Source organism: Lycorma delicatula, chromosome 3 (assembly GCF_047948215.1).
Source record: "Lycorma delicatula isolate Av1 chromosome 3, ASM4794821v1, whole genome shotgun sequence".
NCBI classification, from domain to species: domain Eukaryota; kingdom Metazoa; phylum Arthropoda; class Insecta; order Hemiptera; family Fulgoridae; genus Lycorma; species Lycorma delicatula.
In genome coordinates, this window is record NC_134457.1 from 18,241,617 (window position 1) to 18,259,383 (window position 17,767).

At 30.1% G+C, this 17,767-nt stretch overlaps 1 protein-coding gene across 2 annotated transcripts in view; it reads right to left on the reverse strand.

Annotated features, from left to right (window-relative positions):
• Positions 1–279: 279 nt before the first annotated feature.
• LOC142321423 (mucosa-associated lymphoid tissue lymphoma translocation protein 1-like) overlaps positions 280–17,767 on the reverse strand; it is a 66,391-nt gene continuing 48,903 nt past the window's right edge. The window contains exons 10-14 of one of the 2 annotated variants that reach the window (XR_012755628.1): positions 16,424–16,528; positions 11,643–11,839; positions 6,816–6,976; positions 2,584–2,661; positions 280–450 (exon numbers count right to left, since the gene is read on the reverse strand). Coding sequence is in view for 1 of the 2 variants with exons in the window: in XM_075359493.1 (XP_075215608.1) it covers positions 295–450; positions 2,584–2,661; positions 11,643–11,839; positions 16,424–16,528 (536 nt within the window). In the remaining variant the exon portion in view is untranslated. The remainder of the gene's footprint in view (positions 451–2,583; positions 2,662–6,815; positions 6,977–11,642; positions 11,840–16,423; positions 16,529–17,767) is intronic. The other variant, XM_075359493.1, reaches the window with a different exon arrangement.

Consider the following 17,767-nt stretch of genomic DNA (forward strand, 5'->3'; position numbering starts at 1 on the left):
AAAAACATTTTTTTTTATTTTCAAGAAAAAGTTTCATTTAAAAGATGTAAAGCACATATTATGTCTAAGACACACGGCATAAAAAAAAGGGAGATGTGTAAATGCATATCAGATATGTTGGAGTATAGCATGAAGCAACTGCATCTATGCTACGGTTAGAATATTTTGGAGATATTATTATTATTATTGCTGGTAAATGTATGTTTACCAGCAACAATACATAACATATAATTTCATATGAATACTTAGCAAGGAATATTAAAGAACCTAAAACAATAATTTAAATAGAGTAATTTATTCTGTTAAAGTCTTTTTTTTCTTTTTTTTAAACCAAAGACAATGTTTTACAATTCCAACAAAGTCCAAATCTAATTCACAGTTGTCAACCATAATCAGTTCATTGTTTTTACTTGTTTTGCGATTTAGTTGCACTACTAAATATATATCACTCTGAAAAAGATTTTCATTACTTTAAATTTAGCAAAGACATGATGAGTATATTATTTACTACTTTTTATCATAAACTATTTTATACAATGTCCCAATACCAAAATGATTACATTTTTGTATTTTTAATATACAAACCTCAACTGTTAAAACTTTATATACAAGGGTGGTTTGATAAATAACATCTGGGGCATAAATGGCAGTATATTCTTTGTCAACTATTGTCCTTCATTTTTTAAATTATCAAATCCTACATATTCAATATGTAATTTAGTTTATTTGACAATTTGCAAAGAAGATGCTTCAAAATTTTAGTACAAAGTAGAAAAAGGGAGTTTGTGCTGTAATAAAATTCTACTTTTTGAGATGGATAATGGCTACCCATGAAAAAAAAAGAAACTTAGTTCTTGGCGAGTTTATACTATCATTTAAAACCATTCACAAAATGATTACATCATTTAAACATAGTCAAATGAACTGTGAAGATGAACATTGGAATGAACAGCCAAATAAGATGACAACCAGATAATTATTACAGAAATAGGTAAAACTGTTTGAACAGACAGCAAAATTGAAGTCAGAGAAATAAATAAGACAGTCAGCATCCCCACTGAATGTATGCAAAACATCCTGCATGAACATTTGAATTCATGAGGGATGAACATTCATGCATGACGCATGCTATTTGCTCATATTCAACCAAAAATTATTTAAAACATTCTCATTCAAAGTTTAGAATATTTCAAGCAATACCCAAATGAACTTTTACAGGTTCATAAACATCAATGAAACCTGCGTTCATCACTACACAACTGATACAAAGCAGCAATCAAAACAATGTATTCCAAGAAATGGACTGATATTACAGAAGGCAAATTCATTGTTTTCTGCTGGAAAAATGATGAATACTATTTTTTTTTTCTGATGTGTAGGGCAAGTTTCACTGTTTCCATTCCATACTCTGATATTTGGATTCTGGCTCAAAATGATAATGCCAGTTTCAACCTAAGTTATACATTCTAAAAAAGGTGTACCTTCCGCAAAAGCTAAGTTCAAAAATTGATTGTCTTTATGATACTGACTCAAACATTTTAGAACCCACCTTGTACATGTTTTGTAGTAATTCAGAATATCATGAATAATGGAATGATCAGTGTGTCAATACTAGCATTACAAATTTCAGCAATTTCGCAAATTTTTATGTTTCTGTCCTTGCAAATAAGATCATTGATGTGATTTTGAGACCATCAATCGAAACTTCCACCAATCTTCAGTTACAATGAATAATATCAACACTTGTTCTATTAGATTTAAATTGTTTAATCCACTTATAAAAATGTTGCATGGTTAATACACTTTTTACCATACTGTTTTAACATCCATGAATGAACTTTAGCAAGTTGGCTTGGGACCGAAAATCTTATCTTTATTCTTTAACAGTATACATTTCAAGGGAAACCAACACTTTAAGATAAACAAGAGAGTTTATAATAATGTTAATTCTATACAAACGGCTGATATTTTCTGTCACGGGTGCCAACCTGAACATCAGACAGTTTCAATTTATTCTATTATAAATATTATTTCTGCAGTTGCCATTTGTGTCTTTAATTGCCGAACAACCCTTGTAAATAATGGATTAAGTTAGAGTCTATAAAAGATTTTAATTTTTAGTCATCATAGATTTGTTTTAAGTATGCAATTTCATATCATGTTAATCTTATTTAATATTGATAATATATACATTTCAGTAATTTGAAAATCCATTAATCTGAAACACTTAAGATATTTTTCATTTTAGATAACCAAGATTAAGTTGAAATTTATTTTCCATATGGATTAAAACTGTTTTTTTTTTTTTTTATTTAAGTTTGGTATTGATTTTATAAGTATGTACACATTAGTGAGGGTATGGTCATAAATAATGGCACTCCATTTTTTAATGCATTTGCATTCTGTCGCAATCAAAATTGAAATAGGAAGGAAAATTACTAACAGTGCGCTAATAATTTATGAAATTGAAATAGGGATTGAGGAAGTAAAATCAATTGCAAAACCCAATCATCATTTGTAATAAAATGCATGATAAATTATAATGAAATAAAAATGATACTTAACTGTATGTAAATACTATACCTTAGCTTTTTGCAATCCAAAGAAAGTCAAAATAGACTCTCCTTTATCATTCTTTGACCACTGATACTTCTTCAACTCCTAAAAAAAACCATGTACAAAGGAATAATAAATACAAACATTAATCCAGTAAAGATTAAAAGAGACATATAATCAGAGAGAGTAATTCCTTTTGCACTCTAAATATGTTTGTTAAAGTTTAAGCACCTTACAAAAAAATACATCATTTATTATTCAATTTAACACTGCCAATTAAAATCAAATCAAATATTTAGGTTGTTTTCTCTACCAAAATTTAAAAGCAGTTATATGGTGGTCATTAAAAGATCCAATTGCAAACTAAACTTTAAGAAAATTTCAGAGAAATTATAAAGGATCAAAAATATAAGGAAAGACAAAGTGATGGATAATAATGACAAATAAATTACTCAAGATTTTAAGTGTAAGAAAAAATAAATGTCTAAGAAAGAAATGGACTGGAGACAAAGACAATGATTAACTCTTATAACACAAAGGATACTACGCTAATTTCAATACTAATCTCAATAAAATCTTAATACGTGAAAAATGCAATTATTTAAAAATTATTCTAGAAAGTTATGATTCATTGTAAAGAACTAGAGTAAAAGTTATATCAAGGGAGAATTATTGGTATGTCTGGCCCTAGACATAAAACAATTATCCGATTTTATTTTTTATTTAGGTACTTTTTTAATACATATAAATGGATAATGAACTAAATTCGAAAAGAATTCTGTTAGTACAATGTAAATTAATGATGTATGTAAAATGAACATTGGTAATTCCACATTTTTCTCAATTTGAAAAATTATCTGTCTTCATCACTTTTCTACATCAAATAATGTTAATGTTAAACTGAAATATTTTTTTCTTGAAGTGGCATCAACTGCTCTAGGGATGAAGTAATAATAACAAATGTTAACAGCATCAGTAGATGTAAAATTATATCTCAACTGGAACTTACAGATTTTACAAGGGGTAGCTGAAATGTAATGCACTGTTGCTCATAACTTGCAGATGAAAAAAGATAGTCAAATGAAACAAATACGACATAACAGTATGTTCTAATTCCTATAAAAACTTACATTTATTTTTCCACAGTCACCACAAATTTCTCTTAACAGTGAACCAGTTTTCTCATTGCTTCAATGAAAAATGCTGACAGTCTTTTCTTGATCCACGTCATTGCGTCAAGTTATGGAGTGTGTGACCGAGCATAGTCATGTCGCAGAATTATCAGCTTCATGGATTGTTGAATGCAATACACACGTCTCCTAAGCTGTTTTAACATTTCTATGTATTGCACAGAATTTACAGTCGATCCAGCTTCCAGGTATCAGTCATGACAATAGTTTGGAATCTCAGAACAATGTAAAGAAAATTTATTTTACAGAGGTTATGTTTTAACTTTTTTTTGATTGCAGCAAACTATATCAGTATTCCATGCTCTGTCATCTTTCTTCTGGGTTGTGATTATGTACCTAAGTTTGTCTCCAATTACAATATTCAAAAGGAAGTCATCTTCTTCGTATTCAAAAACTGAAACTGGTGGGCCACTACAAGGTTTATCCTCAATATTCTCTTTACCGGCTTCTGATACACAAAATTTTATTTCCCACCTACTCACAATACTTCAATCAACAATTTGATCACAGCCTAAACAGCTTTTAGACAATGATGAATTTACTAGCATTTACTTTTATCGTTATTAAAAATCCAATCGCTGCATTATCATTTTGGACTCGTTGACATAACAGATATACTCAACTCCATTAAAATGGCGACTGACTGACAATGAGAGGGGGGTTTGTGGGTCAATGAGTTTTGGAATGTTAGTAATAGGAGAATGAAACTGCAAGATGGCAGCTTTGTGCACTGTTTTGTTCTCCAATTACGTTTTAGTCTAATTTTTCAGCCACCCCTCATATAATGATTATATTCCTTATTCAACTAGCAACGTTGCTAAATTGGATCTGATATGTTGCACATCTTAGGCAAATTTTTTTTAACGAGTCGTTATGTATTTGCTTGCAATTTTAGGAATATTAAGGTAAATTTTTAAGCATAATAATATTGATTTTATCTCTTTTCTCCTACTAATCCTTTGTGATTTTATTTTTTAAAGATATAGTTGTAGAATTTTACATGTAAGTTTTCTTCTTGTTTATTCATCCATCTTTTTTTATTTAAAATAAAATAATATCTGTACCGAGTTATATAAAATTAATTTTTATGTAAATGATTACAACTTATTCTAAGTTTTCTGGTTATTTTAATAACTACAAGGGTAAAAATAAAAATAAATTTTTTATGTAATTTGTACTAATGAACGATGAAGTTATTGAAAAGGCCTTACCAGTTGGAAATTAGAGTAACTGGTTCAAGGTTTAACACAATAGTGGCTGATTTATGCAGAATGGAGTTTGGGTTTGCCCTCGAAAGAAGACTGCTACTTACAAGGAAAATTAAGTGGGAAAATTAAGTACATAAGTATACAAAAAGAAAATGCAAAAAACTACTCTAAAATTTGAGTAGAATGTTGAGATACAGGAATCATGATGACATTCTCCACATCCTCTTGAACAATTGTAATCAAAATTAAATGGTATCAATGACTTGTATTTAAAAATCATCGTACAAAATTTGATAAAAATTGATTTAACTAGCCTGAACATATCAAGCAAAACAATAAAGTCCGAAATTTAGGTTTATTATCTATCCACTTTCCCTGAATGAAATTGTCCACATACATAACCAAAATGACATACAATGTAATGGAATAGTCTAATGTCACGAGTCCAGAAATGACAAAAGAAAAATGATATTTTGCCTCAGCCATCTATGGAGAAGAGGGAGGCTCTAATAAGACCATAAAAAATTATCTTAGTTTCCTATGGAGCATTAAATTACATGAAAAAATTTACCAAATCTTTAAGTAAAATTTTGAGATACAGGACTCATAAAATCCACATCTCCCTGCTTATGACCAATATTATATGGCATCAATAGTTTGTTTACAGAGACAGTTATGCCAAATTTCATCCAAATCAGTACATCCAATCTGAACATAATCAAGAAAAAACATGCCAACAAAAACTAGGAAGTTCAGCAAAAACCCTGATTTGCAAAATTTGACCAGATTAATATGCCTTCCTTTATATAACATACCATGTAGGTATTCAGTAAAACAACAAAAAAATAAAATCTACAATTAAAAAATACTAGGTTTCAATTTACACTTTAACTTATAATAAGATAAAACCAACAAATTTTACAGTTAGAAATATAATACAAAACCTAATCAAAATTAAAATAAATTCTTGCAATGCATTTGATAAAATGATCTGGATTATCTTTGTCAGCTATAAACAGTTACTAAACAATACAGCAGCTGCTAAGTATGAGAACATTATTTACTAATTTTAAGTTACCCTAAATTACTATGATAAAGATGTTGAAACAGAAAGGAAAAAAATAATATGTGAATGAACCTAGAAACTGGGTTATTTGAAAATAACTATAGTTGAAGAATAGAAATAATATGAAAATTATATTTATTATTATGAAAATAAATGGCTGTAACACAAAGTGCACATAGTTGTATGTTGTGTATTAATGGAAATGAGTGCGTTTTCAATACAATAAGATTGCACCTTCACAAGTTCAATTTATTTACATTAGGATAGAACTAGAAAAAATAAAGTACAGTAAAATCTCCTTATTCATGGGGGTTAGAGACTGTAAAAATTCCATGAATACAGAAAACTGGGAATATGTAACGGAACTAATACTCATTTAAGGAAGAATGGTTAGGTTCTATGTAAAATGAAAAAAAAAATCATGTGTACATAGGGCAATGTTATTGATGAAATACAGATGGCAACATTAATTATAAGCACTGGTTTAGTAAAGTACATATGTAGACTACCCAAAAAATATTTAAATATTAAAATTTAATTTAATTTATTTAAATATTTATTACAGTATATTTCTTAATTTACTCGTAAGCACTTACTGAACTTTTTGATTTAAAAATTCACTGAATTTAAAAAAACTTTTTGATTTAAAAAGTACGTACAGTATACACTGCATTAGAAAATGGTATTACATGTCAAATCATACTCTGTAACTGCCTTAAAAAGTTAAGAAAACAGCACTACAGTACTATGCACACTAAAAGTAAAATTACTGTAAAAGAAATTTACAAAACTCACCTACAATATTTTGGATTGCATTTACAAAAATCTGTCATTTTTCCTTGTTTCACTCTTATTTTTAAATTCATGAGAAGATCTGCGTATTCTTGTATGGAATCTTCAATTTTGCGTTTAAAGATTAAGCTTCTATTCAAAGATAGATCAGCAACTATAAAAAACTAGATAAGATCGAGGAATAGTTTAATGCCTTCAGTAAGTGTTTTGACATTTAACTGTTTTCTGACATATCTTCTACCTCTTCACGTTCATACTCCAACTGCACCATTGAATCTTTTAATATTTTTATTTTTTAATGTCACTACATAATGTAATGTATGCGAATACAGAACATTTTAGCCGCAAATATAGAAAAGACATTGCAAAATATTGCACCGTGAATAACGAAATCGCGAATAAGGAGATTTACTGTATAGTAAACTTCAATCTAAATAGATTGATAGATATTTTCCTAAAACGTTTAGCGCAATAACTAACTAAAATCTTACAATCTGAAATTTTTTATGTTCCTAAGTGCTCACAAAGCTATATGATAATTAATCTGACAATAACATCCTCAGCGATACAACTTTCTTATTATAAGCACTCCAAATGATTAATTGCCTTGAGTAAAAGCTAGTTATAAAAAGTTATAACCAGAAGATGATATCCTCTTCTTCTGGCAATGATACTTTATCAAGTTTAATGTTGATAAATATAAACTATTATGTATCAGTAAACTTGGTGCAGCTACAACTGAGGGTACGAATGAAAACTTACCGGATTCTGAAATCTGTTTTGCAATTTCTTCCCTTGCATTATCCTGCAAACTTCTTTATCTTTAATAAGAGCCAGTGTAATCATATAAATAAAGTTGCTTTTCAACTAAAGATCAAATTTATAATTACATTCTGGATCATCTTTAATTTCATTATGCAACGTATCTGATGAATAAGTGCACAATTATCAATAACTCGAATTATTGAACAAAGACGATTATCTACAGAAAACAGAGATAATACAACAGAAAGGTAATATATTTACCGAATTGTACAAACTACATTAGAAACAAGCATCAAAAATGTAACATACAGAGATACAATCATTGCTTGTGTTTCACACACTGTATCATGTCAGTGGTCACCGACTCATATGCTACGGTTAATTCATCTTCTAAATTATGTATGTTTTTAAAGTAAGGTCCATTTTGAATTTGCTACCTATATATATATAAATGCACATGTAAACAGATGATGCTTGCACATCAGTTATTTCAATCATTAGTTAACTGTTGGCATCAATATTTATACTCATCCATTTATAATTATGATTTGTGATCCTGCTAAGTGTGAAGTACATGATCGGAGTCGAGTTAACTATGGCTCTAGATAAGATGGTGATTGTTGTGATTACAAACAATCAAGCAAAGACCAACATTGAAGATTATGCTCGAGGGCCTAATGATAGTTTCAAGGACTGTGATAAAATATCTTGGAATACGGGTGGCCACCAGGATGCGTTTCAGCTCCCACATCTTGGAGGCCTGCTCGAAGGCTGAAAAGGGCGTATGTCTGGGTTGCCAGATTACTGCCAAATTGTGGGGGACCGAGGCAGCATATCGTACGGTTTCTCCAGAGGCAGTCGAAGAGTTGGTGGGAATATTACCTCTCAATCTGGAGATCACCCGCAGAAAGAAGATTACAGAACAACGAGTGTCAACAACTGTGAGAAAAAGGAAAGTGGCTAGCTCCATCATGGAAGATGCGGTGGGACACTAGTGATAGAGGCCGATGGACACACTGCATAATTAGGGACCTGAGAACTTGGTGCAAGAGGGCCCATGGCTTGCTGGATTACTGTCTCACACAATTTCTAGCGAGCCATGGGGGGTTCAGGGAATACCTCATTAGGTTTAAGCTAGATCACTCTGTTAGTTGTCCAGTGTGTGTAGACGAGGAAGAAACAGCATATCACATCTTCTTTCGCTGCCCCCAATTTGAGGATGTAAGGAGGGAAATATTGGAAACCAATATATAATATTGGTTTCCAATATATATTATATATATAATATTGGAAACCACAGATAAAAGGGAAATGTTCCTCCCAGAGGAACTGCAGCAGATCATGTTAGAAAGCGCGAAAAATTGGACAGCTGTAGCAAGGTTTGCTAAGAAGATCACGGAGGAGCTGTATGACTGGGAGGAGTCTCGCAGAGGTAGAAGAAGGGGTCGTCGGAGGGTGCGGGGGCAAACAGGTGCGTGGCTGAGAGCCTAGGGGGTTCCCCATACATGTGGGGATCGCCTTGGTGCGATGATGTCAAGGGCACTCTGCTCCCGCGTCCAATGGTGACCCATGAGGTACATATACTAGTGTTCGATTGTCTGTGAGGTGTTTGTTTATGCAATTGGATGTGGCTGGCTTTGATGTGATGTGTGGAGTGTGTGGCATGAGGTATGTTTTCTGAGTGAAGATTGATGTTGCGAAGTGTGTGATGAGATTTAGTCTGATGTTGGTATCTTGTAGGTGTGAGATCCGTGTCTGTTGACTGTGGTGTCTGAATGTGTGTGAGGGGGTATTCCCCCTTCCAGAAGTAACGCACACCAGCTGTACCAGGAAGGATGGGTAGCCAGGGGTGGAGGTTTAGTCGGTAGTGCACAGGAACACATGCATTTAATAACATCTTGCGGAACCTGTTAGTGAGCCCAACACTGCTCAGGCGCCCGTAAATGGGGATCCTCCACCTCTTTAAAAACATCTATGGCTGAAATTCACAAGCAAATGTGTGACATTTATGGGCCAAATATTACGAAAAGTTGCTTAAGTAAGATGGTGGTAGCATTCATTTTGAAACGGGCAAGCAAATAATCATGAAGAACATAGTGGCTGACCGTCAGTGACAGTAGATGATTTGATTAAAAAAGTTGAATTTCTTGAAGAAGGAATGAAAAAGCTAGTGAAATGTTATGAAAAATGAAAAGTTGAAGGCAGCTACATAGAAAAGTAGTAAATAAATGTAATTTTTATACATTAAGTAATTAGGTTTGTTCATATTTTTCAGTTATGTTTTTATTTCAAAATGGACCTTACTTTGTATTACTGTCACATCTCATTTGTATTATTATCAGATCATTCTCATCGGCCTTAGGTTTTGAAATATAGAAATTATACACTTTATATACAGAGTGAGCCTAAAGATACTTAACCCAATAATTAATATTATTAAAAATATCTTTATTAACATAATATACTCTACTGTATTTTGTAGGTGAATAAAAAGTATTTGTATTTATTTTTCTCACAATACAAGCTGGAAATGTCCTCCATCAGCTGCTACAAATGCCTTAACACATTTCTTCATCAGTTGCTACTTTTTTGGATGGTTGCTGCACTTATGCAGAATACTTTGTCTTTGATGTTGTGCTTGAGTTGGTCGATTGTGTGATGGTTGTTCTTACAGACAAAATGCCGCCCTTCAAATGTCATGGGGAGTTAAATCTGGTGATCTGGGCGGCCACAGTCCACGAAAAATGATGTGTTCCTCAAAGAACTCGAGCAACATTATCACTGTGCTATTCGCTGTGTGCACTGTTGCACCATCTTACTGCATCCAGCTGTCTCTTACATCAGCCTTTAACAGTGTCAAAAACTGCATGATGATGCCCTGGTAACGTTCAGCTGTTATCGTTTCTGTGAAAAAGACTGGGCCAACAATCCTTTTCCATGAAATTGCACACCAAACTCCAATCGTCTGTGAATATAATGGTGTTTCATGGAAAATGTGAGGGTTTTTTGAACTCCAGTATCTGCTGTTCTGGCTGTTTACATAGCCACTTAGGAGAAACTATGCTTCATCAGAGTAGAAAACATAATCCAACAACCAAACATTATTGCGAATAAAACGCAAAAACCATTGACAGTAATGTAGTCTTTTTCTCCTATCAGTTTCTTGAAGTTCACACATAACATGTATGCGATATGGCTGGAGTTGCAGCTTCTTTGTGGATCTGTAAACACTCCTGTAAGATATTCTGGTTAGTTGACATAGATTTCGTATCAACTTTCTTGGTGAACATAGCAAGGATACGCAGATACTTTTCAAGGATGTATCAGTTAAAACCATAGGTCGGCAGGACCATTTACATTTATCCACACTACCAGTTTCTATAAAACAAGTAACTATGCATAATTAGGCACCCACAATTCAGGAAAATCTACCCTAATCTTCTTGACAATTTAAGAATGACTGCAATTTAAAGTAACTTTCAACAATGAACGCACATTGAGCCTGGGAGACACGCATGTTTGTCTGCTCACAGCTTTTTCACCACTGTCATAAAAAAGGAGGGAAATTGCTTGGCTATCATGTGCTATTCTTCTAGCACAATATCACCTGTTGCCAACACATACATTCACGGTGGCAGAAAACTAAATTTCCCTCCGCAATATGTTTCCAAATTTAGGGCTGTGTATCTTTTGGCTCATCTGTATATCCCACCTATATTATAAAATGGTATGAAAAATGTTGAAAACACAAGAATTATATAACACGAGACCTAACTGAACTACTGGGATGGGCAATGGCTTAAGACACTAAGAGAATCAAGTCACACCTAATGAGGCCTCACCCAACATTTTTCTCAACTCTGAGTTAAAATATGAGCGAACATGATTTTGCCTATATTATAATATGGTAAGAAAAATGCTGAAATGCAGTGGGCGCAGACTCCTGGTATATATAAAAAGTTATAAAAATATCAGGGGTAGAAAATCAAATCATATTTAGAGCAGATTTCTCATAATACAGTTAATGTGCTTAATTTTTATAATTTGATAATTTATTGTTCATACTTCTCTGTTTGCCTCTGCATTTATCTTCCAGGCATTAAGTTCAACAGGAAATATGATATCTAGTGAATTCACAAAACAACATTTATGGAATGAAAATTTAACATCAACAGTAACTCCAACTCTTGAAAAGTTTAATTCCACTTTTTCTGGTAAGTTAAACAAACCAAGTTTTTTATGAAATTCTTCATCTACTGAAACTGAAAGCAGAAAATTACAAGAGAAAAATGAAAAATTTCACTAATTATAGCAACTTTAATTAAAATACAGTTCACAAAAAAAAATTATACATCTATCATCCATGAAAACATAGATTTTATGTTTCATCATTTAAAATTTAAAAATCCATGTGGAAATTCAGGAAATTATAGTCTGGATGCTCATTGTTACTCTAAAAAATAAATAAATTTAACAAACCACAAACATAAAAAATTCAATATCTTAAGAACTTTATCAATATATAAATGTTATTGACTGTTTTACAAGATAACAATCACTTATCTAAGAAAACTGGATTAAAAAAAAATCCTATTGTAACTTCCTATTTTTTTATAATGTTACTCTTTACAACTTACTTATTATTTTCTGAATCTACTAATGCAACTTGAAGGTTGTCATAAATAGGTTACACAGTTGCTTTCTGTTTCTTAAATATTGAAGTATCTAATAACACTGAGAAAAAAGGAATAAATGTCCCTTCTAAATAATCATTATAGTGAAATATTCTGATATTACCTGTATAGCCTTGATATAAAATGTAATAAATCCTTGAAGCAACACCTGCTTGAAAAATAACATAATGAATTAAGGGCAAACTTGGTTTGGTGAACTTTCAAGTTGGATAATATGAGTCTATACTTTATTTTCTGGATTATGAGATGAATTAAATTAAATATTAAAAATAAAAGATAAATAGATTCACTATTAATAAATGATTCAACAATTATTATACTGTCCAAATTAATTGGGACAGCCTACTTTTTTTCTCTAAATTGTTATGCGATTGCCAGTTAAAAAATCACCTTAAACCGGTTTTATCTGCCTTGAGATGCTGTGGCTGTTTGACCTTGACTATAAGAAGGCAGTTTAACTGGTTTTAAAGTGGAAGTAGTCACCTTAGCTTCAGTTGTATGCCTTTGAGTGCGGCAGGTGGATGTTAGTTTTTGCGCTCTGTATAACGCGTGTTGCTTTCGTGTGTTTAAAAATGGATATTATTCTGAGGAAACCTGCAAAGATTATAGCTGTTAAAGATCACACTTGTATGATGGTGAGAGATATCACACTTCTGCAGTTGGTGTAGGCAAATCAAATGTATCAATAATTCTGACAACATTCAAAGGATCTGATCATCATCTACAAAAAAAGAGAGGAAAATGTGGGTGCAAACAGAAAACTACTCCAAGAACTGATAAAATTCTAATAAGAAATATTAAATTTAATCCAAGGAAAATACGCTCAGATCTTAAAAGAAATTTATTGGCAACCAATTTTGATGTTAGTAGTTCAACTGTACGCCGTAGGCTTCTGGAAGCTGGCTGGAAGGCAAGAAGACCAATGAAAAAACAATTTTTAATTCCTAAAATGAAGCAAAAACGTTTAGTGTGGGCCCAAAAGTATAAAACATAAGACCGCTGATGACTGGAAGAAGGTAATTTTTATTGATGGAACTCATTTATTTGTGCAAGGTTACAAAGCAAATGTCGTGAGACGAGGCGACAGTGAACCTTTGAGATCTGAGCACATCCAACAAACTGTAAAACACCACCTGAAACAGATGTTTTGGGGTTTTTTCATGTCAAATGGCACTGAAAGCTTAGTTCCTGTTCAAGATATCATGAATTCAACTTACGTCTTATGACGCAGGATTTTTTCATTCACACAACCTTATGACGGGACATTTAAACATGACTTGGCCCCTTGTTAACCTCTTTTTAATATAACTATATGTTGGATATGGATAATTATATGTCAAATTTTTATAAGTTGGAAAATCAGATTAATGGGCTTGATTGGTCTGGAAATTCACCAGACTTTAAATACCATTGAGAACTTTGGAATATTTTGAAGAGACATTTTTAGGAAGATGGACATACGACAAAAGAACACATACCTAATAATATAAAAGTGTGGTTACACAATGATGAAGTCAAGAATATGTGCACAAATCCAGTGCAGTCAATGCCAAAATGTCTTCAAGAGGTCATTTCTGCAAAAGGAGAACATACTAGTGCATATAAAAGCATAGTTTTTTGAAAGTGTTTTTCATTTTACCCTGTCCCAATTAATTTGCACAGTATAGTAAGTAGAATGATATATAACAATGTGCAGTTTCCAAATATAAACTACTGTGAACAAAAGATAGTTTAACATTTCCTCTCCCTTGGAATAGGTTTTTAGTAAAATATATATTTTAAATAAAAAAGTGATGCTATATTCTGAATTTACAAAAGAATTAATTTAAACAAAAATCATACATAAAAAGTTACGGTAATAAAATCACTTGACGCAATAAATGATACAATCAACAAAACTAATAACAATAAAATCATCTTCTTTCCCTAAAATTCTAATAAAACAAACTTAATCTTTTTTTCGGTAAAAAAAAAAATGTTTTATATTCAACTCTTTTATTTAATTTATCCACTCAGTTTTTCTTAAGATTTATTGACTAACTGTTTTAACAATTAACCAAAGCATTTCAAAAATATGGCTGAAATAATTTTTTCAGAAATTACTTTGTTAATATCAGAAATACAATATTTTCTGCAAATATGATGTATTGCTTCTGTGTCTATTAATTAAGATTATTGTATAATGTAAGGTAAACATATTTTATATAATGGCTGACTAAAGCAATTTCATACAACATAAATAATATGATGTGATGAATACACCATGATTACAATACATGATGTATATGTGAATAACAATGTGAATACAATGTGACGTAACAACATAATTTGGAGATCATCTGTATAGTAATGATGGAAAAGTCTTTTCAAGTGCAGAAATGTTTCTTTCTATTATGTTAGGTAGTGGATCAAGAGCTATATTTAAAACAATATTTTGAATGTATGATCCTTAAATAAACTGAAATTAAAGTAAATTGGTTTTAAAAAGGGTTTTTATGCAAGAAATGGTCTAATTTACATAATCACAATATCAGATATAAAAATCTTATATACCTTGAGAGGAAAAAAAACATTATTTGAAATGGCACCCAATTGTACATAGCTAAAAAAATGGTTTAAATAATCTGTTTGAAATTGTAAAAACAAGAAAAGCTCTTGTGGAATGACTGATGAAAGTGAAATTTTACAATTTTAATAAATAATTTGATTGACTTAATTCATGTAACTTGTCGATACTGGTATTCTACATTAACGAGAAAATGCTGTATATAAAAAAATAGTGGTATTTATTTATTTATTACTATATTCACTATATTGTATTGTACATCACATGTTTAGTTGTAGTTTTAATAATAAGTGAATGTTTTTGTACAAACAACTGGTTTCATACACATAAAAAAAGCCATATACACACACAAAATAACAAACATTTGTTAGAATGAAAATTCTCTAAGGTGCTGTTAACTCTCATTACAACAGACCTTTATTATACGTCTCAGATCTGTATCTATTAACATTTTTTAGGTTTGACATAGAATAAATTCCTTAAGTTGTCAATAAACAAATAACATTTTGCAACAAAATTTAATTCTGAGAAAATCTGTGTAAGTAATGTCAACTGAACATGAAGAATAGCCTAAGAAATTTGACTTTTATTAAAAACAGAATATGGGCGAAAAATACTGTATTATAATTTTACACCAAAACAATCATTTTACAATTGTAAAATATTTAGAAATAAAGTCAATTATTAAGAAATCTGATGTGGACAACACGACTTCTTTGTATGCCTATTAAATTACATTTACACATTTTTTTTAAATGCAAAATATATAAAATTTTATTTCATTAAAAATAAGTTAAAAGAAAAACAGGAGATGAAGTATGATTCAAAGCTATGTGCCTCCCCTAAGATCTAAATATTTCATTAATTAAAATTTTATTTGGCTATAACTCTGGAACCAATCAAAATAAGCACCACTTATAATATAATATTGAAAAGCTCTTAATGAGGGTTTACTACTGCAGTTACAAAAAAGTCCAAAATAAAAAAAAAATTGGATTACGGGCTTTTTGGACACTTTTGATTCAGTTGATTGCAATCAAAAGGGAAGGTGCACAACTAGATGTTACAACAGTCCTAAATACAAAATTTCAACATCCTATGGCTAATCATTTATGAGTTATGTGAGATACATATATGCATACATACATGTCAAGCTGAAACTAGTCAAAATGGATATTTCTGTTGAAATCTGGAAACTGAAATTTTTTGCGATCACAATACTTTCTTTCTTTGAACAAGGAAGTAAAAAGATAAAACTAAATAATACAATAATTTAATACCATTTAAATTTCATTGTGTTATGATATAAATATTAAGAAATGAAAACTCATTATTTTGAAAAAATTAATTTAGACTTTTTTTTGTATGAAATATTGCTTGACATTTTGTAGCTTGAATCTTTTTTCACAATAAAGATTGATTTAATTAAAAAAATTATTAATTGTAATATCAAAATTAGTTGCATGAATCCAAATCCATGTTTATATGAATTTCATTTTCTTATAGAATGGGTCCTGATATTTTTTCTGTTTCTTTACGGTACACTGTACATAAAAAAATATTAGATGTAAATATTTTATAATTACCTGTAGATGGATCAGTAAATTTAAAATCCCTGTAATCATCATACCATGATGATGGCTTTTGTTTTTGACGAGTTTCTTCAGTTATTTCTTTACTATACCCAAATTCTGAAAAAAATAAATATCTATAGACATATCACATATTCACATGCATTTTCATACAGAATGAGCAGTAACTAATGCTTATAGCAAAGAGAAATTTGCTATGTGGGTGTTGCTGTGTGGGTGTTTGAGTGCCAAAATTCTAAATGCTTGATTACGTAGTGACTATTCCATAAAAAGGACTTCTGATTTTTCATATATTCACAAATTGCACTTTTTTTTTACAGATAATGAAAAGGTTTTCTGCACTATGCTAAGAAATGTTATATATTGATAATTTATTTCACCAAATTAAATGTAATTTCTTTCTTATTTTTGGTGTGAGAATGTTATATTTTATTATGATTTCATAATGAATGATAAATACCCTTTAAAAACACAATTTCTTTTGTGATTTATTGAAATCATAAAAATAATCAAGCATGAATTGCAAAAGAAAATCTAAAGACACATATTACAACTTAAATTAAAAGAAATTATTACTTAAATTTTATCATAAAATTAAGCGGCTATGAAGAGATACTGTATGAAAGAATTTCATTTCAGTAACCAATAATGCTGTCAGTGGTAAATACTAAAAAAGATATTTGAAAAGTAAATAAATATTTGTAAGTAATAAATAATAATTATAAAGACAAAAACAAAAACATGATAATAACACAAAGATTAATAATAGTTTTTACTTGCACAACTAAAATAAGAAAAAAAAATGCTAACATATATGATAAAAATAAATATAAAAAAACATATAAACCAAATAACCACATTATAAAATATTTAAAAATAACAATAATTAAAATAGAGATTTTATAAAAAATATTCTTTTATAATATATATTCTCCATAATAAATCTCAAAATGTATAAAAACAAAATTTCGCAAATTCAAAATTAATAAATTATAAAAATATATATATTTTTTAATGTAATTACAAAATTACATTATAAATACAAAACATGTACTATAAATAATATTATATAATATATTATGTAATATTATTATATATTTATATAATATAATGTATTACAAATACAAAGTGAAGATGCGTAATCCTGTGAAAATTGATTCTTGGAATTAATATGGTAAGTTTAATTATTTATTTACTGTTTTGATGGTTTATATTTAATTTAATATTAAATTCTATTTGCCGAGTGGTCAATATGTTAATGAATTATTTGAATTTAAGTTATATATATATAATATACTATACTCATTGTCATGCCACGGTATGGGAAACAAATTTTAA